The sequence below is a fragment of the Ammodytes marinus genome (genome assembly GCF_949987685.1).
Source record: "Ammodytes marinus genome assembly, chromosome: 16".
NCBI classification, from domain to species: Eukaryota; Metazoa; Chordata; class Actinopteri; order Uranoscopiformes; family Ammodytidae; genus Ammodytes; species Ammodytes marinus.
Genome location: NC_137220.1, coordinates 17699878 through 17727825, shown reverse-complemented (window position 1 = coordinate 17727825; position 27948 = coordinate 17699878). Strand labels below are relative to the sequence as shown.

General features: G+C 41.0%; 2 protein-coding genes across 2 annotated transcripts; one reads left to right on the top strand and one right to left on the bottom strand.

Moving 5' to 3' along the window:
• The first annotated feature begins 99 nt into the window (after positions 1 to 99).
• pdgfbb (platelet-derived growth factor beta polypeptide b) lies at positions 100 to 11663 on the top strand. The gene is made up of 8 exons (XM_080043626.1): positions 100 to 904; positions 5842 to 5938; positions 6903 to 6959; positions 7819 to 8012; positions 8305 to 8487; positions 8695 to 9481; positions 9739 to 9888; positions 10044 to 11663. The coding sequence occupies exons 1-7, from the start codon at positions 839 to 841 to the stop codon at positions 9870 to 9872; spliced, it is 1518 nt and encodes a 505-aa protein (XP_079899752.1). The 5' UTR covers positions 100 to 838; the 3' UTR covers positions 9873 to 9888; positions 10044 to 11663.
• Positions 11664 to 15074: 3411 nt separating this feature from the next.
• On the bottom strand, positions 15075 to 26811 carry csf2rb (colony stimulating factor 2 receptor subunit beta). Its single transcript, XM_080043161.1, has 14 exons — positions 26703 to 26811; positions 22855 to 22975; positions 22599 to 22780; positions 22254 to 22423; positions 20561 to 20705; positions 20155 to 20287; positions 19882 to 20033; positions 19129 to 19268; positions 18493 to 18676; positions 17737 to 17833; positions 17276 to 17342; positions 17070 to 17149; positions 16753 to 16906; positions 15075 to 16192 (listed from the first exon to the last, which is right to left on the bottom strand). The coding sequence occupies exons 1-14, from the start codon at positions 26806 to 26808 to the stop codon at positions 15839 to 15841; spliced, it is 2085 nt and encodes a 694-aa protein (XP_079899287.1). The 5' UTR covers positions 26809 to 26811; the 3' UTR covers positions 15075 to 15838.
• Between the last annotated feature and the right edge of the window lie 1137 nt (positions 26812 to 27948).

Sequence of the window (27948 nt, the reverse complement as noted above, 5' to 3'; positions counted from 1 at the left end):
ATCGCCCATTCTTCAGGCAGGGGGCGGGAGAGAGATACTGTTGAGCGGACCAAACAGCACCCTCTTGGAAAGCTGCTCTCCCCTTCGCCACCACCACCACCAACACTAGCACCATCATCACCGCTGCGTAATCAGCCAGCTCCAGGGCTGAGGCGCACCGAGCCACACAGCGCTTTGCTTAGTGATAAGACTTCTTGGAAGAAGAGGACTCGCAAACTCTGCCGTCGCCGACCCTGCGACGTTACTTCAGACGCCCAGGCCGTGAGCTGCACTTTGGAACGCATCACGGTTAAACAGACCCCTTTGATACTGGGAAAATAGAAGTGGATTTTTTAAATTTTGGGACATCCTTGGAACATTTTAAAACTTCCATTTAGTCTCTGGATAGTTTTGTCTTTTACAATTTGGACCTTTTTTGTTTATTGGAAATGTAATTCTTCCTTTTTTAAATTACATTTCGTTCTTTTCACTTGCGCTTCTTTATTTTTGCCAAAAAAAGCGCACGCTTTGTTCGCAAAGTGAACTAAAGACAGAATAAGTATCATGTGCCTAACATAAGTACTCGGAGGTTTATTTTTTAAATCAAGGAGATTCTTTTTCCTATTTTTTTTCCTTCTATATATTACACCGGGGGACTAAAAAGTCGGGTGGCGCTGACCGAGCACGAGCGCTTTCTCCCTCTTTGGATACCTACACAGTGTGGACACAGAGCGTCTAGGCGCGCGCAGTTTGGCAGGGCGAGCTGCTGTTCCCACTGCGCGCACTGCTGAGGAGAGAGGGACTCTCGCGCTTCCATAAATGCCCGGTCCGTCGAAGAGGCTCGAGGCTGGGCAGCAAGATGAGCTCGTGGGTACATCTGCTGCTCGTGTTGCTGGCGGCGTGTCTGCGGTTTGGCGCAGCCGAGGTAAGTCTTGAGTCAGTCAGTCAGTCAGTCACAGTTTTAACAAACTTTGTTCCACCTTAACTGCTGTAAGTGTTAAATACTATCATTACAACACATGCAATTCAAACTAATTGACCGTATGCAATGCTTAATGTAAACAATGTGTATGCCACTTGCCAAAGATTACCCTATAACAACTGTTTTCTGATAATTAGGCTGAAAATTCCATGTTGAATGTTTTTTTCGTTCACGTTTCACATTCTATCACTCTATTTATTTTATCGTTTTATTCTTCTTTCAACCTGAATGATCACAGAGAACACACAATCTTCCTAACCAACATAACAGACCAACATGATAATCAATCCCAGGTGTTTTTCACAACTGTGGAGTTATAAGTGCACCTGCCTCGTCTAGTCTCATATCAGAATATCCATATCTTTCCCTTATATCATTGGGTGGGATCCTTACAAAGGGGAAAAAAAGAACTGTTATTCCTCCCATTAGTTGGCGCTATGAATGGATGCCCAGGGGCACACACACACACACACACGCGCACGCGCACACACACACACACACACACACACACACACACACACACACACACACACACACAGAGGTTGTTGTCCTGATGAGCCAGGAAACAAGAGGCTGCCATGATAGGCATCTCCTACAGCTGGATGCTCCACGTGGTTAAGAGGTGCATTCATGGATGCTGTTCCAGATGTTGAGCCAGGCCGTAAATCTACTCAGTGCACTGTAACACTATGCCGCTGGACGCAACGTGTCAGTTATAGAGCAGGAGAGACCACAGCTGCAGTGACACTGATTTCATTTTTTAAAAATTATTATTATTTTTAAATCTATTACGATGCCCAGAGTCAATTATACGCGAGAGGGGCAAAACCGACTCAGAATGTGTGTCATGTTGTGAACAATCTTCCATGCGTCAACACAATGTACAGTGCTCGTCTTGCTGATTGTTGAAACAGACAATAGTAGAAACCCATTATATTTTCAGATGAAAAAGTAGCCTTTAAAAAAAATCTGTGCCAGGTTAGGTATGATGTCATTCAGACCCATTCGACGCACTTATAACAAACGTTTCCACCTCCAATGAGCCACTTCTGCACCGCCGCTCCACTTCCATACAAATTCGTCTGAATGCAATTTTCTTCAAAGGTTGAACAAGCCAGAGTGAAATATGGGGGGCAGGTCAGATGATCGCACAGGAAGACCAAAGTTAACCCGGGGTCTTGTCCAGGTCAAGTGAGGGGCTTGCCTATATAATTGACATTGTTGTGTTCATTTTAGAAACAACCTTGTTCTTTTTTTTGCTCAAACCAAGTCCATATGAGTGAAGGCTGAGATCGGATGTTATCTGTATGTCTGCCTCCGTTCAGATTTCATCTGGGCTCCTGACCCAAGACTATTCAGCTCCACAATGAATTGCGTCAGTGTCAGTCACTTGTAAAGCTAAATGGGCTTCAAAGCACACACAGTTAACCAGTCAGGCATGGGAAGTGGAGGTTTAAACAAGTCAACAAAGAGGGAACAAACCATTGGTGAGTTTCCCCTCAGTGTTTTTATTCCATTCAGATGAAGGGGCATGGCCTGGAAATATCAATTAAGGTAAAGACAATATGAAAGTTAGGGAAAAACATACAGACTTGTCAAAATGTGGCCTGTTAATGTAATGTATAATTCATCTAGCTTCTTATCAAGAACTGGCGTCGCAAGTGGTTTCTTTCCTCCTTTCAATCAGCCAACACTCCCAATTGGGTGTATGCACGCAGTCGTCTACCATCACCATGACTACCACACATAAAGGTAGATTTAGGTTAGAAAAAATGCATTTATGATGAAGGATGACTTTAAATTCCTATCATCAACCCCCTTTGCCTTTCATTTTTATGGCTCCTATAGGCACCACATGTAAAGGTAAAAACTCAAGAAGTTTTGACAGGCGAAATGTGTCTCAGAGGGACAAAGTTACAATGGCTTTGAGGATATATACAACCAGGGATTCCCCATGTCTAATTTTAAAGTTGAGAGTGTGGCAGCTGTGAAACGGTGGAGTCTGAATAAAAGGTTCAATCATGTCCCTTTTTATGAAAAAAAAAACAAATATTATGGGAAGAATATGGGATGTAGTCTCGAGTGTGGGAGTTCATTTAAAAGCCTTGTGCTACTTATAATGAGCATATACATTCAACTGCAGACCAGCAAACTCAAACTCGTCATTATCCTTAATTGTAGCAGGCGCCTTTTTAAACCTCTGGGATAAAGAAAATGATGACAAAAGGAATTAATTAAAGACACATTTGTACGCGCGCCACAGTATTGCTGCAGCACGTGTAGACACAGTTCCAGCGACGGCATGTGAAAGCTCACACGTGTGCCGTTGAGCTGGCAGCACATTCGACCCCCTAATTATGTACGATTAGATGGGCTGCAGCCACCCGCCTGTACCTGGCATTCCTCAATATGTCCAACAGACCCTCAGGCAGTGGGCGCTCACTTCAGGTGATAGGTGCTGGGTCATGTCAACGTTTGAATTTATTTATTTATGGACGTTGTAAACATTTCAAAAAGTATGCAGGACACCTGAAGTCTCACAATATAGAAAGAGGCTGTACTATTGGGTGGGACAGGGGGCTTTGTCTTAAAGTTGTATACTTGGCCGTATTTACACTGCCTTGTCTTGATGCACAATTCCGATTTCACACCTACATCCAATTTTCTTGACTGCCTCTTTACATCTACGTTTAAAAGCGACCCATATCCAATACCTTTGCTCACACCTAACACATCAAACAACCCACATGTGTACATTAGTGTTTAGGTACAGGACACAAAAGAAAACAAGTGAGCAACCAGCCTTAAGTTACCAGACCTGCATTGTGAATGTAATGGAGACAGAAATTATAATCCAAGCAATTGGTTTCCGAAGCCTCTTTAGTGGTTGTCCAAAATATTGCAAATAATTTAAGGCAGAGAAGAAAGAGGAGAGCCCTTATTGCAGCCTCAGCGTATTTTGCAACGCATGTGACGTCAATGACGTGTGAATCGCAATGACAGGTAATATCTGACCTTGTCCACAGTCGAAATAACACATATCAGATTCATCGGATCCAAAAAATATCAGATTCAATGTGCCTTTTATCTGCTTACACATGCATAGTATAAATCCGAACTGTGCCACATGAGAGGTAAAATAATCAGCATATGGGCTAATTGAGCCATATAATGTAGCTACATAGAGACTTTTCATGGCAAGGTCTACCTCAGGCTTATCCTTTTATGTTCTTGTAAGTACAGGTCATAAGAAATAAGATACATATTGAACGATCATAATCGCCATGTCACGGTTAGACGCAACCAGCGCGTGTTTACACATTCTGTCCGAATGTGTTTACATCTGTTTTGTTTATCAGAACCAAAGTGTTTATCTAGCATTTCCTGCTTAGACACAAATCGTCCCGACAGCAGGCACCACTGTGAACAAAGGCACACATCCTATAATTAACATCAGACACAATTAGCCGAGCAGGCAGATTCGCACTGTGATGATGACTCCTCTGGGGCATCGGCAGCTCCGACAACAGAGATGTAAGTGTAATACAGCAGGCATTTCCTCGCTGTATGATTTCGACTCTCTGGAAAGGCCAGCCAACAATGGGGGAAAAGTCAATGGCATGTATAGTATGGGGCAGGATGAGAAATACAGGTCCGTGCATGGATGGCTGCTTCCCTTGGCTAAAACCTGCTTCCCATAGGGATGCATTATACTCTTCAAAACTTCACCACACACAGTTTTTGTTCCCTTGACTGGACGTTATAAAATACACATTAAAAAAAGTTTATGTGTACAGCCTTTCATATATTATTATATATTTTCTAATGATGTATAAGGAAGTGAACATTTATCGGTATGTGTGTATATAAGCCGGACCTCATTTGCGCCCTTTAAGATCACCTTCCACCTCTCGCCGTGAGCTGCCAAAGCAAATGAAACACAGTCACAGCATTTGTGAGGAAGTGTCTCGACCCATGTCTGATCCTCGTCCATTTTAACCCTACTTTTATTCATCTATTATCCCCTCTCTTTTTTTTTCAAATGCACCCTCCTTCTCTCCTCTTTTCTATATCACTCCTTCCCCCACTTCCTGACTCCTTCCTGGCTCCTTTGACCCCTAAATGTTAGCAGATGAGAAGACACAACGCCAATAGTCATTCACCCTGCTCTTAGTGACCATTGTGTGTCTGCTTTGGTTAATGCCCCCCCGCTTCCCTAGCTGTCTTACCCATTAATGACTGAGGGGGGGTTAAACCCACCGTCAGTCCACAGAATCACAATGTAGCGTGGAAATATTTGGTCAGATGCATGTTCTAGTGTTATCTTATCCTTCTGTTATTGTCATTAAATCCCATTTGATAAACCAAAACCTAAAATGATTTTTTCTACTAACAAGTATTTCCTGTGGAGTCACAACTTGATATTGTCTTCGCCTCCATGCTGTCAGACTCCATTGTCTTCAAGAAACTATTAAAAACTCCAAAAGACGGAAAACATAAAAGAGCCATTACGTTTCACCGATGTAACAAACCAAAATACGAGTGTGCTAGCAGGTCTGAGCTATCTGTCTTTTTTTGTTTTGTTGATAGAATACCATTTTGTGACATTTTGATTACCTTTTGTGTTGTCAGATACACACAACGAGACACTTATGACATGGTTGTTGTTGCAAATCTGCGGCAAATCTGCTTCCATTTCCTCAGAAGGAGTTGTGTTGGAAACTGTGATGCAGGATGAATGCAGGGTGGGGAATTCTCAAATAGCTATTATAAAAAAAGTCACGTGCACTGCTTCAAAAAAAAAAGTCTAAATGATTATGTGACTTTTGCCTTTTTTCCCACAAGCATTTGTTGAATGTCTATTTGCTGGTGTGTTCCAGGGGGACCCTCTGCCTGCAGCCCTGGTGGAGCTGGTTAGAAACAGTCCTATCTCCTCCATAGAGGAGCTTCAGCTGCTGCTGCTCTCTGACTCCGTAGGTAAAGACCAGCAGATTCCAATATTACCGTTTACTCATATCTTAAATATTGACATGAACATAACAAATTTTTTTACGTAATAGCTTACACAACTACTGTAACTTAATCAGCACTCAACCGTTTTTTTCAATGATGTGTATCTGGAGCTCAATTATAACATAGCTATTAATCAAATCAAATATTTTCGAAACTTTGCTTAGAATGTGTTGATGTTGAAATACTAAGGGAGAAAGTATCAACAATATCGCTACTACATATCATGATTTGACAGAATTACCGCATTAAAAACAAAAAACAAAGTAAGAACTCGAACCTAGGTTATTTTTTTATATTCTGTTTGATTACCTAAATAAAGGGCTACAGCATAGGCTTGTACAACCTTCGGGGTCATGAGATTCTTTTAAAATAATTCAAAGTGTATTTAAAATCAAGCAGAAACATATTTTTTTTTGTACTTTCATTAAATAATATTAAATGTGTGTGGGCAATACAAAGATGAACTGAAACAACAGTAAGTATCTACTTTCCTACCCTTATTGTGAATAGTAAACATCACCAGTAATAAAACCCACTCAGACAAGCAGATGGAGAAACAAGGAGCAGGAAGAAACACACACACACACACACACACACACACACACATGACAATACACAAAGTTAGTTGAATGATAACAAACAAAAAGGACTTGAACTATGCTTCTATAGATTTCTACTCATCTCTCTCACATGAGCCATTAGTTGCAGTACCTCCACACCCTCTTTGTTTCCCCCTCTATTGTTCTATCTATGCTCACATCTACACACCCACATACAAAAACAATAACTTTAGTTCATGTTTACATGCAGGGGGCGCTATCAAGCCTCACAATGAAATGTGAATGACGTGACCAAGAGAGGCCATTCATAAATCCTTTGCCATGTTTACATTAGTCAAATGCTGCATTTGTTTATTGTTGTGACTCAGATGAGGAGGACGGGACTGCTGCAGCCAATGGAGGTCATAGAATACCAAGGAGCCTCGGTGAGCTAAGCCGCATTTCTTCTTAATTGTTTTTAGTCCTCCAGGGTGGTTCATTTAAAAGACTTGTTTCTTGTTGTGCTAAAGATTTATTTTGTATCACGAAAAAAAGACAAACACTTCACTCCTAGTACTTTCATGTGGCTTCTTTAGAGCTTTTAAAAAAAAAGTCTTGTGGCATGGCTGACAGTCTGCGAGGGTAAATGTCTGCCGACTCGTAAAAAAGTTTAATGGGAGGTTGTAGTGCTGGCATGGAGGATTCCTGATTTTCCTCATGAATGTAAAAGCACTCCATCGTCATTAGTGGAGGACTGCGGGTTTGTTCAGTGTGTCTCCCTGGGAGTTGATTAATGTGACAAGTGTGGTTTTAGTGACACGGTAGAATCCTTCCATTAACCTTTTTTTCCGCTGTTCCTGATGAAGCACATGTCTGAATTACCAGACATCAGACGGCAAAAGTGACTTTTCTGGATTCCCCTCTAGTATAAAGACATATAAAAGATCCTACATTAATCCTCATGTAAATCATGCCCAATTTCTTAAATGTGTCCCTAGTGAACCTTTATGAAGCAGAGTGGATTTAGTTTCTGTTTAACAGAACAATGCAATAATCAACAAGGTGCATAAGTCCATGAATCCAGTGTGTTCTGAATACAATTCCTAATAGACCTTAACTCAAAAACTATAATTATTTAAAACAGCCTACCGGGCACAGGCTCAGGGGTCGAAGGGTCAGGCCCCCCTGTTCTTTTTCCTATGTAGGAGAGATGGGGGGTGGGGGTGGGGTGTTAGATGTCTATGCCTGTTGGTAGCATTGTTTCATAATCTATCCATGCTCAATACTATCCATCTCATCCTTCAGATGCCCAGCCAGCTCAGCAGGCTCTGTGTAAAGTTCGTACAGAGGTGGTTGAGGTCACCAGGGCGATGTTGGACCGTAGCAACGCTAACTTCCTATTATGGCCGCCCTGCGTCGAGGTGCAGCGCTGCTCTGGCTGCTGCAACACCAAGAGCCTGCAGTGTGTTCCCGTTGTCACACACACCAGATACTTGCAGGTAAACTACCAAACACACACAGGAACACACACACACGCACACACACGCACGCACGCACACGCACACACACACACACACACACACACACACACACACACACACACACACACACACACACACACACACACACACACACACACACACACACACACACACAGTCATCCTCAATAACCATCAGTGGAGAAGCTGGTGGTAAAGTAAGGACCTATGACCCGGACTTCCCTATGTATCATGTTTGCGTCACATTCAGAAAGATCCCCTCTGACTTTCTTCTTCTTCAAATTTTTACCAGGTCATGAAGATCGAGTACGTCCACAAAAGACCTACTTACGCTAAAGCTGTGGTGTCAGTGGTTGATCATGTGGAGTGCCGGTGTCAGTCCACGCCACGCGTCCCTGTGCCCAAGAAAAAATCATCTCGCAGGCAGCACAACCACCAGCATCGAAATCAGACGCTCATCCAAGGCGAAGGACAGGTACAACACAAACACTAGCTTGCATGCTTTTTGCTGTTGGTTGAATGATTTAACCACAGTATATGTCTATGTTTACTAAATATAATGTATATTGTACACCTGAGGAAAGAAATTCACATGATAACATTGTATAATATTAGCTTAACAGCTAACAGATTTGAATCTTTGCTTACGCTCAATACGTTTTCTTCAATTATATTGTCAAAGGTCAAGGTGCACTCTAAGGATGAACTCCATCAGTGGGACGAGCTGAAGCAGAACCAGAGGGCCCACCTGGAGGACCTCCTGGAGCAGCACTGGAGCCCCAGAGGAGACACCTTCACTCAGCCAGGAGAAGGGTTTAGCCTGGCTGGGGAGGACAGGTCTCGCTCTGGAGACACTTTGCTTTTTGCTCCACACTGGGCTCATAACTCCACGGGGCCCCTTGGGAATAGAGACCAAATTGAGAATTCGGACAATATGGAGATAACGAATGGTAGGATCTCAGATGGCAACAAGACTGTTTCCTCACTGGATAATGGAGGGAAAGCTATTGAGGGAAATGGGAGCAGGGACGAAGGCTCACATACACAGAGTCCATTGAGGCAAGAAGAGAAGTCCAAATTTTCAAAGAGTCACACGAGTGGTTTCTTGCACCCTGTAACCCAGAATCCTCACGCCAAGTTCGGTCCTACTGAGGCACCCGGGCAGAGAGTTGGGACCAGGTTACGACCCACCAAAGAGCCCAATCCACAACCTCGAGAGCACGGGAGACGGAGAGACAATGACACTCCGGATGAGATGAGGATATTACAGATTGAGGAGGAACAACTGGAGCAGGAGCGGAAAGAGCTTCTGCTTCTCCACAAGAGGCTGGACCAAGAGAAGGAGATACTGAGAGAGCAGCAGATGAAACGAGAAGAAGAGGAAAGGCAGAAAGGGAAGGAAACAGATAGTCAACATCACCTGCACGGTAAACATCGTCATCATCTGCAAAGAACAACACAAAAACCAGGTAATGGTCGTCATCGAATACTTTGGCTGATTAAATAAGAACGGTGTTATACCTGCAATACTAAAGTTAAGTAGCCTGTCGGGATAAAAGGGTGAAACATGACACAAATGACCTGCTTTTCTTCTAACTGCTGTACATTTTTAACGCAAGTAAGTTCACACAAGTAAAAAGCCGAATTAGGAAAAAAAATAAGTAATAAGTTTTAGTAAAAAGTTTTAGTAATAAGTTTTAGTAATAAGTACATCCTATTCTGACAGCGACAACATCTACCACGACCACACGGCAGCCACCATCTCCAGCAGGACCCAGACCCCCCGCCCGGCCAAGGAAAAGGATGAGGAAGAACCGCAAACAGATCAGCAAGGCTGCTATGAGAGCAATGCTAATGTAGAACTAGAATAAACCAGGTGAGGTCATTGTATATACAGAGAATAAAGGGAAACTAGTACATTTATTAATGAACCAGTCAGTTTTGAATAATCGAAATGTCATATTTCAATTTTATCCTAACAAATGCACTGTGTATTTACTTCCTATCTGTCTTTCTACATTTCCTCCTCAGGGACACAAAGTGAACTTGTTTGTGGGTCCAGAGGTGAAGCAGGGTGACTCCCTTCATATAAGTATTTATTCACTTGTCAGTAACCTGCTCGTCCCGTGAGATCTCCTCCGTAACACTACTAATGACTGTCTGGTGAACCTGTAACTGTATGGAGTAAGGTGGACGGTAAGAAGATGGATTATAAGCAAAAGGTGGACCTTGTGGAGAGAACACTTGCCTCTACAACGACAGTTGCTGGTATGATGTAACAAGTGGCACCCGAAGACTGACAAATTGTGCGCGGGCACAATAACTGTGGGACAGAAACTGCATCGCTGTAGAACTGTGGAAAATAGTGCAATTTCAAAACTCCCCTGGAAACCTTGTTTTGATATCAACAGTGAAAAAAACTGCACTTAAACGTCAACCAAACTAGTCCATATGGGCTTTAAATGACAAAGTTTGTTGATGAAAGACTTGATTTTGTGATAACCACAATCAGACTGGACAACAAAGTGCATTTGGTGGAAAGAATTTACATAAAAATGGACATAACTCTTTTGTGTCATTGAAGAATGTGTTTTGTGTGGTTGAATAATCTTAGAGACAATCATCAACAGGCTGCAACAACAAGTAATGTTGACTAAAATTAGCAGTATTGCCATGTGTGATTGGACTCACATACTGAGAGTGTTGGGAAGATAAACCGTACCAAGGCCTGATATCATTTATTATTTCCGTAAAACAGTGATTGTCTCCCTTTAACCACATTAAATTATATTTAACTCATTGCAAACACTGGAAGCACACATGTGATTAGACAACACAAACATAAAATGTTGCATTAGTGAGTTTTGTCAGTTTCAAAATCTCATCACAGGTGTAAAGAAAGAAGATGCTATCTGAATACTATGTGGTAGCGCTACACCTGTGACCTTATGTTGTGCTATGTTTCTTATTTATTTATCTCTGCCATTACTGTGGATTAACTTTCTATATAAATACTGCAAGGGACTGGGTGGTCCCAACTGAAAACTAAGAGAACAAGTTAAAAAAAAAAGATCAAAACTTCTTTGACCTCCGAGGATCATGCAGTCTTTAACTACTTTGTCCAAAGAAATGTGTGTGTTGTTTTGTATGCCCTAAGTGTGAGATGTAGTGTGAAAGGGCTTGTGCTCACACCTACACTTGTGTCATGCATCTCATTACTCATGTAGAAGCTCATCTGTTTCTACCCATCTATTTCTCTCTTTGAAGAAGATGTGTCTCTTTTCCACTTAGTACTCATTGGTAGGAAACTAAAAGGGTCAAAACAAGTAAATCAATACTTAGAAACTTGTAAGTTCAAAAAAGCTAAACTTTTCCCAATGTAGATATTATTTTTGTGTCCTTTAAACTTCCGTTAGCTAAAAAACGTAGGAACACACTGATGTTGTTATTTGTGTCCAATAACACATAATCAGCCAAACCATCTTAAGTTATTGCAAAATATGCCTTGTACGTTCTTCATGCCAACTTACAACTGTTACTGATTTTGTCTGTTTTTATTATAAGATATGATGAAAAAAAAAATGTTTGTGATATCTTTGCAATCTAATGCTTTTTTGATATGGGTATAAGAAGCTAATGTGCTTAAATCAACTGCGTTTTGTGTCTTTCATTTTCACCGATTATACTTCAATGTCCATGAATTAGCTTCCAAAGATTACGAAATGTGCAATATGCAAAAGTTAGCAATTTGCTAACATGCTGAGGGTATAGAACTTTCAACATTAGAATATAAGTTAGTTGTGCAACTATTTACGTAGTCATTAATCAAAGAAATGTTAACCTGATGATAAAACTAGATTACAAATCAAAAAAATTATGGTGCTGAAGGAAAAGTCAAAATACCACCAAAGTCATTAGGATTCGTCCTGGCACCATAAATGACTGCAACAGAGTTCAGTTTATAATGTGCAAGACATTACAACCCTACAATTACTGTCCAGTTTGCATGAGGTCTTGCTGGAGACAACAGTGTCACAGATTACCCCTAAAGCTAAGATGCTTTGACAGTTATACTTTAGCTTAACCTTTTGGTATCACTTTAATGTACTGCAGCCATTAAGTAAAAGATGTCCCCAATGCTACCACAGGGTTAATCTATTTACAGCATCTTATTATCAGAAAGCAGATAGTTTGTAATTTATATTTACAACCAACACTAGAAAGGCACAGAAGTTACATAACCTTTTTTATGGCACCAATAACTTTCTGACTTTCACCTCATGAGCCCAGATGGATGTATTTACTAAGTTTGGCATGTTGTGTCTACACCCTGCATCTGCAGCACCTCAGATACATCATATTGACTCCTTACATTCACTAGACTTCAGGGCTGCACATTCAGGTTTGTTCAATCTGAGAAAAGAAAGGGAGAAAAGACAAAGTGGAGGTTGATGTAGTGTAGGTGAACTCTGGCACACACTCTCTTTGTGGTTTGTTTTTCACATTTACCCACTTGTCTCTTAGTTACAAAAACTTCCCAACTCAGCAGCCAGCTTCACAGCCATGTCTTCTAATTACAGCGTAAAGACGTAATCTGTTCCTCTATGGAACCATTTGAGGAACGACTTTGAAGCACATAATGTTAATGTCCTTTGAATCAAACAATCTTTAGATTAACGTTTCTTGTTGTAATAATGGTTCTTGTACATTATGGGCTTAAGTAGCCACGTTCTTCATCTTGACTTGACTTGCGTAAATCAGGTGTGATGTCTGCAACAAATGACCTCTGTGCAGGGAGCTGTCTAGCCCTTAATCACCCTGTATGTGATTCCTGCAATTCAATGTGTATTCAGGTATCCCAGCATTACTTCCCAATGCCCTACTGTCAATCTCACACCGACGTACTACTTCTAAACAGCAGACCATCTCCAAATTCAGCATTGAGGTGAGATCCCTGTTTTCCAGCGGGTGTTCGAGCAGCACCCGACCACCCCCCACCACAGGGACTTCAAGCAAGAGCAGGGAAGATAATTGTGTGGAGGGCATTCAAACACGCAAACACACACAGGGGTCAACTACCATGACAGAGTGGGAGGATCTGTGAGGGACCAGAAACTCGGACCCCAAGATGGTTCATAGCTGACTGGTTGACCTTAAAGGACTTTATGGCTTGTTGAGTCTCGACAATACAGTTACCTAACCAGCAAACAACCACTGGAACAATGTAATGAATCATTGTGACCAGAACCCAATGGACAATTTAAAAAAGACCAATCAGTTAACAAACCAATGACCATGACCCAACCATTATTGCTAGTTAGTTCCAATCAAATCCTGTTACGTAATATAAACTGTGTTGGGATTGATTGTTGAATGATTTACTATGGTCCGACTGTCACTGTCCCCTGGATGCTGTCAGGCACTTGTCAACTCATAGCAAGGCTTTGGTTTGAACCTGACCTAAAACTGACAAAATCATTTTTGTTTACTTGTTCTCAGGTCCCCAAACATGCAAGTTACATATAAAAAATTTAAAAAACATTTACAATAAAAACCCTGCCTCTGTTGCAGGCAATCTCCTCCATCGAATTGTTAGAAGACACAACTTGCAGTAACTGTCTGAGCCTGTATTGTTCCCCTGATGTACGGTAGTGAGGAAACAGGAGGCCTTTGAACAGGAGGTTACACAAGCATCCGTGTGGCGCCACACACTCCCTACACCTTCCAGCGCTTTTATTTTTCCTGTTTTTATGTACCGCGACAAAGGACAGGGACGTGCTGTACACAGAGGACGACACAACTTCTTCGTCACTGAGCACTTCCACTCCAAACGCATGGTCTTTTCATCAGCAGCCATCTTTGTCCTTTCATCATGTAATTACTCCTTTTAACTGATCAATATGAATCTGTCACTCGTTTACTCACTCGTTCACTCACTCACTCACTCACTCACTCGTTCCCTCACTCACTCACTCGTTCCCTCACTCACTCACTCACTCACTCACTCACTCACTCACTCACTCACTCACTCACTCACTCGTTCCCTCACTCACTCACTCGTTCATTCACTCACTCACTCACTCACTCACTCGTTCCCTCACTCACTCACTCACTCACTCACTCAAAGCACCGCCTCCCTCTAGGGAACAATAGCCCTCTGACCACCGACTGTGAGGAATGTGACTGTTTTTTGGGGTTGAGGATTTGGAAAAAAGCCAACAATGGTGGGAAAAAAAGACAAATAACGTTCAACCCTCGCCCTCCACTATACCACGGTCAAGGCCAAATACATGAGTGCGTCTGAGTTAGTGTCTTTGCGGGCATCATGACTCGGCCGTTATGTGTCAAACTGATCCTCAGCCTCATCAGACAGGAAGTTGTACCTAGCAATTGGGTTGAAAACACAGGAAGTTGATATCGGCATGCCTGGAATTCCAGCATTGTCTTCTCGCAGCTGAGACGAGAGAGACTCGTGCATCGCTCGAGCCCAATATGTTGCAAGCTTTGTACGTGCGTGTACACCGAAAAATGTACAACACACTTGCTTCTAGAAACTGACAGACTCTGCATACTCTGCACACTCCTGTCAGGTGAGTGAGACATATGTGCAGATAAACAGAGCAATGAATTAGACAACAAACCGTGAACTTTGTGTGTTTGTGTGCATGTGGGTGAGAGAACGAGAGAGAGTCTGAAAATACACTAGGTGCTAATGCCAAAGTTAGATGTGAAAAGGTAAAGCAGTTCTGCCCTACAAAGTCCAAAAGGAGCAAAATGCAATAGCACCACAAACTACATCTTCTGAAATTACAATGATTCAACATTATCAATCAACACCTCTCTATAATAGTTTCAACAAAAACGGAACACTATAGCATTCATAGGCTTTTATCAGGGTGCATTAGTTTAAGCTAGGTGTACCTCATAAACTGAACCCATGTTACAAAGACAGCCTGAATTCTTTAACCCTATGGCATATTTCTGTGTACATGTTTGTAAAGTATTCATAAAACCCTGAGAAAATACATACACGTTTTATTTCATTATAAGAAAGTGCAGCAAATCACAACCCGATTATTTTTTCACAAAGATAACTCATTCATGCTCAACTACCAATATCAAAATATTCTTTAAATACAATCCCTGAAGAAGCCAAGTGTCATGAAATAAAGCTCACTTAGACATATTTTCACTACATTGTCAATTTCTTTTACAATGACTTTGTATAGGCCTCGGCACTTCGCTAAAAACTGTGACAGTGCTGGTAATACAAAACATAGCAGTACCAGTGCATCAATGTGTGGATAACATACTGTACATATACATTCAGCAACACATGGGCTACAACATTCACAACAAGGTCCTAACTCACACACCTCTGTGCAAACATGCATGCATGACCACAGCGAACATGGCAGTCAGCACAGGTTACACAATTTTTTTCCCCCCCTGATGAAATGCAGTTTACATAATTCTGCTTCTTACCTCGGCCCGTGACGGAGGCAGAAAGTTTGAGGAAGTGAATTAAAAGCCTATGTTTCAACACGGAAATGCCCTTACATTAATGAGAAAAGACATGGGATATTTGCCATACTGAATGTCCATGCCTTGGATTTACTTACACACTGCATTCACAGGCAAAGCTCACTACTGCCCTCCATTGGTTGGACATCCAACCCTAATGTTAGGTCAGATAGAACATATTACCAAGCAAAAACTTTCCCTTTAAAATCCCTTTTTTTATTTAAAAAAAAAATCAAAAATCTGATTGATTAACTGTTATACCTTCAGAGAAAGCATGATAGGTCCTTTTGCAAGCTGCAGGGTTAGTTTGCTGCTCTCATGGAAGCTGTGGGGATGTGGCAATACCCCGAGGCCTCAACTGCGCCCTCCTGAGGCCATGGGTTAAAAGATACCGAGGTGTAGGCTGGAGGTGTGCTATCCAGACGCGGTTGGTCTTGCTCAGTGCTGCCGTGCCTGTGTGTGTTTGTGTTGGCGTCGCTGTGAGATACCAGATCCTGTGAGGACCTGGAGATGCTGCAAGGCAGACGCAAGTAACCTTCCCCGCAGAGGGTGAAATCGGAAGGGCAAGGCGATGCGGAGTCATCTGACGTGGTTCCTAATTCCTTCTCTTTCTCTGCACACTTGAAGTCCCTAGGCTTGCCGTTTGGCTCCGGTGACTGTTGGATATAAGGATAAGTGGTTTAGTTTGACATTTACTGGCTACAAACTCATTTGCGACATTTATTTGATAGCCGTAGCTTGCTAGTCCGCCTAATACGCTCATTGATAAACCACTATACAGTTTGTGCAAGTGGCTAACTTCTCCACTCCCTTTCATTTAAATCAAATTATTTCTAGGAATTGGATAAGGAGATCGATTCCACTCTTATGTGTGTGCTACATATGAAGGTACATCCAAAGCTGGTTAGCAAAGTTTAGCATACCGTCTGGAAAAGCTAGCCTGGCTCTATCCAGAGGTAACAAAATGTTGGCGGACTATTTATTGTCCTGGAGCAAGGACTTCTAAACACTACACCTGGATATAGCCCCAAACCCAGTGTACAACTCTTTTTATTTACTCTTTAGCAGTTGTCAAACACACAAGCACCAAAAATATCTAACATTCAGATTTAGATCAATTCTTGAGTTGAATGTTTGATTAACACAGAGTCCCGGATGCGTTCTCAGCACCTTGATTACCTGACAAATTACACAATTGATTATACAAGGGACCGACCTGACAGAAAATATACGGCCCGTTGTAGCTTATGGAGCTGTTGACTCTCTCATCAGGGAAGGGCAGTTTATCAAAGCTCCAGCATCCTTCGTCCTGCTCCAAAAGCCTTTTTTCGCTGTCCTTGGTTGACCACAGCGATGCAACTGAGGAGGAGCTGCAGTGTTTGTGTGTGTGTGTGTGTGGGGGGGGGGGGGGTAGAAGGCAGAAGAGCAGAAAGTGTTTTTTCGCCAGATAACAGAAAAAATCCGCAGTCCGTGCCATTAGAACAATTTGTCATTGTTATCTCTCTCTGGAATTGCCAATGTGAGACGTATTACCATGTCGATTCGCTGTCCGAGTGCAGCACCCTGCAGATGGAAGTGCTTTCGATCTGCGCGAAGGTCCGGATGGTGGAGGACTGGTCACAAAGATACACCATGATTCACACACACATTCCATACAAAACAATAACACAACCAACACAAATATGATGTTTAAGTTAAATTAAGTCATTTAATCAAACTGTAGAATTGTCCAGTCTTACCTTGATCTCAGACAGGGTTTTGCTTTTGGCTGGTGAAGGAACTGAGTCAACCCACAGAATTACCTTCCTATAAGTTCAAAGTAGTGTCTCATTAGAATAGTGCTCTTGTCATTTATATAGCTGGCATTGGTTTGTAAGTAAAGTATGTCAAGTGTGTCACTGTGCTACTGCCATGTTTTAAAAGGGAATTTATTTACTATGGAAATGTATTTATCCACAAAGTATTTATGGTGATTCTTTAACCTAATACTTGTGTTTTTAGACATACTGGTATTGTCATTTTTAGATTTAGACTTTTGTAATATGTATTCACTGTACTCCTCCGATGTATAGGCCCACTACATTTATCTGATGGCTGCAGCTACACAGAACATTTAATAGTGCTCAGGAAGGTGTGAAGGTGATCTAGAGTTTGAAGAACAAAGGCATAAACACAAGCACAGCATACATAAATAAAGTACCTTTGACAAGCTGAAATGGTGCAGTAGACTGTGAGGACGACTGTGGCCACAAACACACTGATGGAGAAATAGATCAGGACGGCTGGGGACCAAGTGGCTGTCAGGGGAACAAAAATCAGATATGTTGTGTTTTATGGTTGGTTTCTTTGTATGGAGCCATATTGTTTATCTTAAAAAAATAAAAAATACAGCAGAAAACAGAATGTAACTCATGTCCCATGTCCCATGCCTAACTGTATTAGGCATGGGACGATAACCTGTTTCAAGGTATACCGCGGTATGAAAAAGTCAAGGTTTCAAGACCGCCATTATCTCTGTCATAGCGTTCTAAGGTACTAGAACACACAGGATGTTAACATAGTTAAGTTTATTCATCTTCAGAATATTCTGGAATTTCCTGCATCATAACCATTTTTACTAAAAGTGAAGTGAGCATGTCTCTCTTGTTGAGCTGCTCACTTAAAAAGGACTGCTTTTATTTCAATTTTATTTGGAATAATTAAATTATTGTTATCACAAGTTAATTAATGTTCAGGGTATTCTATATGTTTTTTAGAAAATTAAAATAATTTGTGTTCAGATTGGAAAAAAATAGGTTGTTCTTCACCCAGACATTTCAAAATAAACACGTTTGAGAGTTGTAATCCCAATACCGTGATACCGTGGAACCGTGGTATTTTTCCACTTAAGGTTATTATACCGTGAGAATGTCATTCCATGCCCATGCCTTAAATGTATGTTACTATAATGTCGTACTGTCATGCGAGGTCCACTCTTTAGCATCAGTCCATTCAGAAGGCACTCCCTGGTAGATGGAGCTGTCTCCGGGGACGACCAGCGACCTGACCTTGACCCGGTAGACCTGGAATGGGGCCAGAGAAGCTCCCAGTATGGAGAGGGACGTAGAGCCCTCTGCGATGTTCAGGCAGATACCAGGTCCCTGGAAAAAGAAAAGAAAAGAAGCGCATGTACTGTAGATGTTTTGATTTAATTTTATAGGCTGCGATACTCTGAATATTGAAGGTGCAATATGTAACTTTGGGTGTGTCAGATAAAGTGAGCATTACCATTCTAAGGTATATACTCATAATTGAATAAAAACAAACTTTCATCACAAGGAAATCGGAGCCATGGAACACTGTTTGAAGTCAGAAAGCTACCTGAAAAGTTACTGTTTCACTGGTGTTGTTTACAGCAGCAGGGCCCACAGTTTATTAGTTATTTAGTTATAATTTAAGATGATAGAATTATTCAATACTAAGTATTACATGTAGAAAAAATATGTTTTATAAACTAACTGCAGGCTCTGCAAATGTAAACAAATCCCTCTCCCCTGAAACTTCATAGTGCACCTTTAATGAGCGTACGGGCATGTTGTTACAAGTTTCTCACCTGATCCTCTTTCCTGTCATAGCAGACCTCATAATATAGACTAATATAGAGTTTTGGAACTGTGCTCGGATGGTTCCATTCCACCTTCCAGTTGTGGCCTTCCTCCCTCACCTTTACCTGCTGCGGTGGTTTGGGACGGACTGCACCACAAGAGAGAAGTTTGAAGAATACAATAAGTCATGATGGTAAAGTGTGAACATTTTAATTTTGTTGCATAATTACTACTAGTAAGCGCTGACAATACAATCTGATCTTGTCTTTGGACATAAGTCGACATACTCTGTGTAAGGTTTGAATTAGAAAGTGGTGAATGATACGGTAAAAACTTTTAGTTTCTAGGTGAAGGTATTTTGTATTTCACTAAAAATGTAATAACTTTCTTCAATTATTATATCGAATTGTTTGATTTTGTTTTTATTTTTAAGTGTCTAATGTTCTAGTGTTAATGTTCCATGTTGCATTAAATCTGTTTCTTTGTGTTTTGCTCATTTATCTGTTTATTGGTGAATATCTGACAAAATGTTTAAGTGTTTATGTCAGAACAAAATCAAACAAAACCACCTTATCTTATTGTCCTTTGAATAACAAGGGAAGAAACTGACAGGGGGTGCAGTGGTGACTTTCAAACACTAGGTGGGGTCACTCAATCACATCACAGATTGCTCCTCACTCTACTTAGAGAGCAATAGCTCCCCCTCCACCCTGACTCAACCCTCTGCAGTGCCCGCCCGTCTCTCTCGTGCCTATACTCACTGTGCTTATTGGCCTCGAATATCCTGGCATTGCGTGTCGGTAGGAGCTCCAGCAGCAGGCGCGCAGGGTTTGCAACAGCCAGCGAGCAGCTGTACTTGAGCACGCCGAGGTCAGAAGAAGTGACGCTTGGGTTCACGCAGCACCTCTCGGACCTGAGGGCATGGGGGTTGATTGGGGGTGGGAGGGAGATAGGGGGGGGGGGGGGGGGGGCGGTCAGGTGGATGAATGAATGGTAACCAGGTGGCGTTGTTGCGGGCGTCACACTCCACTTACGGTGTACTTTGGTTGTGTCCACAGACCAGCTGGTAGGTAATAAAGTGAGCCAGCTCTCTGCTCACCTTCCAGCTACACATCACCTCCTTCTCTCCATCCAGGACACAATGCAAACTGGGAAACTTTCCAACATCTGGAGCCAGAGAGAGAGAGACCCCCCCCCCCCCCACACACACACACACACACACACACACACACACACACACAGACTTATGGTTACAGATGCACAGAGGGAGAAGATTAGAAATGTGAGGAAAGGAGATAAGGGAAGGGGGTCTGGAGTATAATGACCCAGTACATCAAATACGCCAGCCAAATGTCTTTTACTCTGAATTGTCTTGTGCACATGCAGTAAATTAATGCATTTATAGGTTTTAAATGATGCTGAATGCTTTCTTTGATTCACCTTCTTCAGTCTGCCACGTCACCACAGGAGTCCAGTCGCTCCAGTGACCAACGCTGGCCTGGGCCCTCACCCGGGCCTCATACCTCTGCCCTGGGACCAACAATCTCTTCTCTAGTTTCACACTGGTGTTTGTGACATGCTCAGACTGCAGAGGGAATGAAAAATACAGAGCAGATAGTCGCAGGGCTTGCGATGCATACTATGACAGTAGGTCCTCCTATGTTATGGATATTTAGGGGTCATCCCAATGTTCCCAGGGCTTAATGTTCCCAGATTTATATGGCACCAAATTGGACGTTTTATTAATGTCCTATGTATTTGGTTATGTGGATAAAATACAGTTGTAAGGTAAACAACAATGGCGATATTTTCATGATACATTCATTAAAGATGTAATCTGCCACATTAACATGTAACGTAGTCTTTTAAGTTCCTATTTATCAAATGGTGAGTTAAAACAATGGTGATTGAGCACATGACCCACCGATGAAAACGCCTGAATTTGCTGCTTTGCCCAGTTATACTATCGGAGGGGCTATGCCGCATTATTTATTTATTTATTAACCTTTATTTTTCCAGGAATATACACATTGAGATTCAAAATCTCTTTTTCAAGAGAGTCCTGGCCAAGAAGGCAGCATAAAAACATAAAAGATTCACATTAAAAAAACAAAATTTCACACTTAAAACAAGACACAAAACACAATAAAAAATAAAATAAAAAGTCACAAAGCATCAATCTCATTGGCAGTAAGTCAGTGTTCAGTAACCGGGCATGTACAGTTTGCGGTTAAATAGTCCTTAATCCTGCTTTTGTAATTGTTCATGGTGATAAGGGATTCAAGTTTAAGGTGTTCCTGTAGCTAACACCATGATGAGGGGGCAAAAGATTTAAAGGCACTTTCACCAAACGCAGTGCGAGTCCGAGGAACGTTATACATAATCAAACTGCTAGACCGAGTGATACGAGCACTGTTTTTAGGAACCATTAGAGAACACAAATAAGGAGGCAGATCGTACAAAATTGCCTTATAAAGGAACATATACCAGTGTTCCATCCTACCGCGCTGCAGCTTTAAGTGTTAACTTTACCTGATTGATTCATCTCTATACTACTCTGTTGAGATTTGTTATAAAAGGGAAAAAAATCCACTTTACTATATCACTGTATATTCAAATATTTTTCCCTTTTCAGTCCACCTCCTAGGAAGATAGAAACAAACATTTCAATCTGGGACTGTGGAATATTTTCCCCCCGACATATTATCCCTTTGAGCCTGGGAACATTGAGAGCCTTGAATATTGATTTATACACTCCCGATATTTATATGCTTCACTGTAGCATCACCAGGGCTCGAGGTTGACTTGGCGCAAATGTTTTTTTTTTGAGCCTGCACTAGTTTTCCTGTCAGAGGAAGTCTCTAGTGTGATTTAGAGACTACTACTAACACCTTCAGCTAATAGCGAGACTAAAAATAAAGTGGCAAAGCTGTTTTTTAACGTCTGTTATTGTGTTCGGGTACTGCAAATGCGTTTGCTCCTCTAGTCCGGCTTTGGTCATGTTTCCTGTTGAGTTGAAACAGTTTCAGAAATGCTAAAGTAACCTTTCATAAATCCACTCCACAATCTTTAAAAACAAAATGTGTCACGACAATAATGTTTCATGGGTATGTGAAGTATATGTGATGCTAACCGTCCAGTTGTCCTGTCTATGTGTCCTGTAGCTGAGCTGATACTTGATGTTGTTGGTCAGAGAGGTGGAGGAGGAGAAGGAGGAGGAAGAGTAGGGGCTGGACCAGCTGAGCCACCAGCCTCCATCACCTGCATCCTGAGTGGACAGGTTCACCGGTGGGCGAGCTCTCACTATGCAACACCAAAACACACATGCGCACACACACGCACACACACACACGCACACGCGCACACGCGCACACGCACACACACACACACACACACATATAAACAACAACTGTGGAGATGACACTACTGAATGTACAGTAAATGTTACTACATTTCCTTCATGTCATTGTGAACTCACAGTGCTGCGAAAGCTCCAGAGGCTTCTGTGGGTCAGATGAGCAGACGGCCGGTGTCTTCTCTTTTAGGAAGAAGACGGTGTGATTGACGCCAATGGAAAAGAAACGGGTTTTATATGTGCAATGGACGGTCCTGAGCTCGCTGCTGGTTTTTGCTGCAGTAGCATTACGCATACACTGTTTACTGCAATGACACGGACACAAAGCTGTAAGACATTGTGATTTTACCGATAAACTTAACTAAAAAAAGTGACTTACTTTTGACTGTCTGTCTTGAACCAGAGCTGCAGTGTTGTATTTCTGTGTTCTCTCCACTTGCAATGGACGTGGGACTCATAGTCGTTAAGGCACTGTAAGGATTCCAGACCAAACGGAGACTCTAGGCAAGAAGAAGTGCTGTTTTTAGGTAACTTCAATTATTGTGCTGAATTACTCTTCATTGCTATCGGTTTGGACTAAATATACACTGTAAAGAGAGGTGGTAAAGGTATTAAGACGTTTTGCTAAAGTATAAGTAAAAATAAAACAATCTACTCTATCCATTTATATATCTATCCATCTATCCGTCTAACCATTTATCTACAGTGGGGGAAATAAGTATTTGATCCCTCACCGATTTTGTAAGTTTGCCCACTTACAAGGAAATGAGCGGTCTATAATTTTAAAGCTAGGTTTATTTTAACAGTGATAGACAGAATATCAAAAAGAAAATCCAGAAAATCACATTAAAAAAAATATATAAATTATTTTGCATTTCATTAAGTGAAATAAGTATTTGATCCCCTACCAACCATGAATAATTTTAGCTCCCACAGATTAGTCCTCGTGCTTTAAAAAAGTATTCCTAATCTCAACTAGTTTCCTGTTTAAGACACACCTGTCTCAACTTGTTACCTGTATAAAATACACCTGTCCACAGAGTCAATAAATCAAACTCCAACATCACCATCATGGGCAAGACCAAAGAGCTGTCTTAGGACATCAGGGACAAGATTGTAAACCTGCACAAGGCCGGAATGGGCTACAAGACCATTGGCGAGAAGCTGGGTTAGAAGGAGACAAATGTTGGTGCGATTATTCGAAAATGAAAGAAACACAAAATGACCATCAATCTCCCTCGGTCTGGGGCTCCATGCAAGATCTCACCTTGTGGGGCATCAATGATCATGAGAAAGGTGAGGGATCAGCCCGGATCTACACAGGAGGAGCTTGTTTATGATCCCAAGGCAGCTGGGACCACAGTCACCAATAAAACCATTGGTAATACACTATGCCGCAATGGATTGAAATCCTGTAGTGCCCGTAAGGTCCCCCTGCTCAAGAAGGGACATGTACAGAACCATCTGAAGTTTGCCAATGAACACCTGAACGACTCAGAGAATGCTTGGGTGATGTGGTCAGATTAGAACAAAATCAAGTCCTTTGGTATCATAGTGACTCGCCATGCTTGGAGGAAGAGGAATTCTGACTATGACCCCAAGAACACCAACCCTACAGTCAAGCATGGAGGTTGAAGCATTATGCTTTTTGGGTGTTTCTCTTCTAAGGGGACAGTTGGACTTCACTGCATCAAAGGAACTATGGATGGGGCCATGTTCCATGAAATATTGGCTGACAACCTCTTTCTCCCAGCCAGGTCCATAAAAATGGGTCATGGATGGGTCTTCCAGCACGTCAATGACCCTAAAAATACAGCATAGACAACAAAGGAGTGGCTCAAGAAGAAGCACATTAAGGTCATGGAGTGGCCTAGCCAGTCTCCGGAACTTAATCCAATAGATCTGTGGAGGGAACTGAAGCTCAAGCGAAAGCCTTGAAACCTTAAAGATTAGGAGAGGATCAGCAAAGAGGAGTGGTCCAAATATCCTCCTGAGATGTGTGCAAACCTGGTCACCAACTACAAGACACGTCTGACCCCTGTACTTGCCAACAAGGGTTTCTCCACCAAGTACTAAGCAATGTTTTGATAGGGGATCAAATACTTATTTCACTCAATGAAATGCAAAATAATTTCTATCTTTTTTTATGTGATTTTCTGGATTTTCTTTTTGGTATTCTGTCTATCACTGTTAAAATAAACCTAGCATTAAAATTATAGACCGTTCCTTTCATTGTAAGTGGGCAAACTTACAAAATCAGTGAGGGATCAAATACTTATTTCCTCTACTGTATCTATCTATCTATCTATCTATCTATCTATCTATTTATCTATCTATCTATCTATCTATCTATCTATCTATCTATCTATCTATCTATCTATCTATCTATCTATCTATCTATCTATCTATCTATCTATCTATCTATCTATCTATCTATCTATCTATCTATCTATCTATCTATCTATCTATCTATCTATCTATCTATCTATCTATCTATCTATCTATCTATCTATCTATCTATCTATCTATCTATCTATCTATCTATCTATCTATCTATCTATCTATCTATCTATCTATCTATCTATCTATCTATCTATCTATCTATCTATCTATCTATTTTGGGTATTTACTTTCTTTGTGTGCAAAGAAAACTTGTAGCTGTTTTGAAGAAAAGAGCGTCCGTATGAAAAAGACATGTTGCCACGCTAGAATTATGCAAAAGGTGTCTTGCAATTACAGTTTTTCTCAGTCGCTTTGGTGCTTTTCTCACATCACTATTAACATTTGCACAGCAGTTAGTGCATTTCTCAAAACAATTAGTGCAAACTGCAAAACCTAGTGGATAACCTGCAAAAGTACGTCACTTGCTCAAAATGGATAGTCTATTCCTCAAAAGCAAGTATTCATGTCAATGAAACTGCCAGTGTCATCAAAATGAGAAGTCTTGACACCATCGTTTATGAACAAGATAGTCAAATGGCTTTGTCATGTTTTCATTATGACAGTTTATTCTCTCAGTGACACTACCTGAAAATGCTCAAGACAGCACTATACACTACTTGTACAGCCATTTGAAAACTACAGTAAAGTTACTCATTGCTGTAGTTAGGGGAGTAAGTGAGTACAAGACACTGAATACTATGTTTCACATTTTTACTGTATACGCTCTTTATATACACTTCAGTCACTTATTTAGAACAAACATAAAAAAACACCCTTTTGGTAGAGCTGTGCACAAATGTGAACAATATAACAGGACATATTGTAACTGAACATATATAGGTAAATCATTCTGGCACATCCAGACGTTCTTGTCTGTCTGGCCACATATTTTCATCTACATCACAACGGATATTATCCCTTGCAATGCAGCGAGGAAAGTATCTATGATAGAGAAAAGGTATAAAATATGCTTGACAGAATTTGATAACTAGTTCAACAATTTTGTATGTAATGACTCAAGCAATGAAATGAAGACTATTAGTTTTATTGGGAACGACTATTCAGCATCCATAAGTATAGTTCATTTTGACTGAAATGACATAAGCAAATGACAATGTTATAAAACAGCAGAGAATTGTATGAAAGCAACTGATACATGTCCAAAAGCATTGCTACTATGATGTGCTCAAATGACTAAATGTTGCGGAGGTTGAACTAATAGTTATGAGAATGTTCATTCTGATCTGAGAAAAGCACCAAAGCAACTGAGAAAAACTGTAAAAGAAGGCTGAATTCTGTTACCCTTGTGTCTGTTTTTTCAAGAAAATAAAAAGGTAAAAACTCTATTCATGACTATTAATTTATTTTCTTTCAAATCAATTTATTGAGCTATTTATTACTACTATGATAAAAACACGTTTTATAAAATATGAAAAGTAACTGGCGAATATATCTGTCAGATTAAAATAATAGTTTCCCTTGAAATGTAGCAGAATAAACCTATTTGAAATATTCATGTAAAATACGTGTACTTCAAAACGTAAGTATTGTATTTGATTAAAAAAAAGTCCCAACACATTCATACACAGATTATAACCAACCCTTACATTCATTTGATGTATCGCACAAACAAACAGTACGAAAAAGCCTCCCAATACACACAGATTTTGCAGTATACGATGATCCACTTTTCTCATCTGAAATAAACAGAGGAAATTTCCAATGGATTTTTTACATCCCAAAAAATCCCGACTATAGTGCCAGGTGAACACTATGGAGGCTTACCATTATGTGAGCTGCTGCTGATCTCGTGGAGCGTACAACTATCTGCCCCAGCAGAGAGAACCACAGGAGGGAGCATTGACCAAAGCACAACCCAGAAGAAAGGCATTATTCCTGGATACAGACAGGCCCCCCACAGCCCTCCCCCACATCCACCTTTCCCCCCTGAGATGGTCTCAGGGAACTCCACTGTTTGTAATCACAACCCCAAGGAGTCTGTAGATGAGAAGATTGGTCGGGTACATACACAGAAGGAAGGGAATTAGTCCATTTACTAGAAATAATAAAGGGAGGAAGGGCTAACCACACTGTTGACTTCTGCTTTGACTGTTTGCATGTTGTGGGATTTCACCACACATCCGTCAGTCTCTTATCTATCTCTTTCACATGCGATAAAAAAAAAATACACATCCTGTCTCTGCGGACCAAAACACACATCAACCCGAAATATCAAATAATGTTGATACACATGAGCAGTTTTAATCGGCATCCATTATTCTTACGAGAAAATTATTGTCATTAATTCAATCTATAGTCTATCAATTTGGTATTTATGGAAGTACAATGCACATTCTGTTTCCATTGAGTTATACTGTACACTAGTACACTAGTATACTAGTCAATATCATTGTTATCTTGTTAGTTTATTTTTTATCTATTTTTTATCATTATTTGCAACAAAGAAAACATGTATAGAAATAATTGATGATAGTATAGGCTGTGTATACAAACTCAGCAGTTTGAGAAATGTTAAAGGTTAAATAAATGAACCTATCAATTGTTTAACTTCCCAAGAAAAATAACTTTTTATCTTACAATGATTTGTTAAAATATTAAATATATCCTGCTGCAGATACGGGGCAAACAAATAATAAGAAATCATATTTAAGTGTAAAAAAATTACTTTATAGAGTGACAACGTGTTTAGGGTTGGGGTTAGGGTTAGGGTTAGGGTTAGGATTTAAACAAAGGAGAAATAACAACGTGAATAATTTCAGAAAAAGGACAAACAAAGTATAAAATAAATAAGCCAGGAGAGCTGGGGCTGGGGGTCACCCAGGCATAACTTTGAGCTGCTGTTTACAGTAGCAGGCTCTGGGGGAAGACCCTGACTAGGTGCATGCGGGAAACCCAACGATAATTTTGAAACCAAACAACCTTCTTTATTGTTTGTGGCGCTGAAGGTCGCACAGCGGCAGGTCTGACAGTGCTGCTGCTGACACGAAACCACCAGGTGCCTCAAATCAAA

Bases quoted from the DNA above. Each gene is read 5' to 3' on its own strand.
- pdgfbb (XM_080043626.1), top strand. From the start codon at position 839: ATGAGCTCGTGGGTACATCTGCTGCTCGTGTTGCTGGCGGCGTGTCTG. The intron at 905-5,841 runs GTAAGTCTTGAG...GGTGTGTTCCAG, and splicing joins TGCGGTTTGGCGCAGCCGAG to GGGGACCCTCTGCCTGCAGC. The intron at 6,960-7,818 runs GTGAGCTAAGCC...CTCATCCTTCAG, and splicing joins TAGAATACCAAGGAGCCTCG to ATGCCCAGCCAGCTCAGCAG.
- csf2rb (XM_080043161.1), bottom strand. From the start codon at position 26,808: ATGCCTTTCTTCTGGGTTGTGCTTTGGTCAATGCTCCCTCCTGTGGTT. The intron at 22,781-22,854 runs GTAAGTCACTTT...GTGTCATTGCAG, and splicing joins TTCAAGACAGACAGTCAAAA to TAAACAGTGTATGCGTAATG. The intron at 22,424-22,598 runs GTGAGTTCACAA...GGTGTTGCATAG, and splicing joins TCTGGAGCTTTCGCAGCACT to TGAGAGCTCGCCCACCGGTG.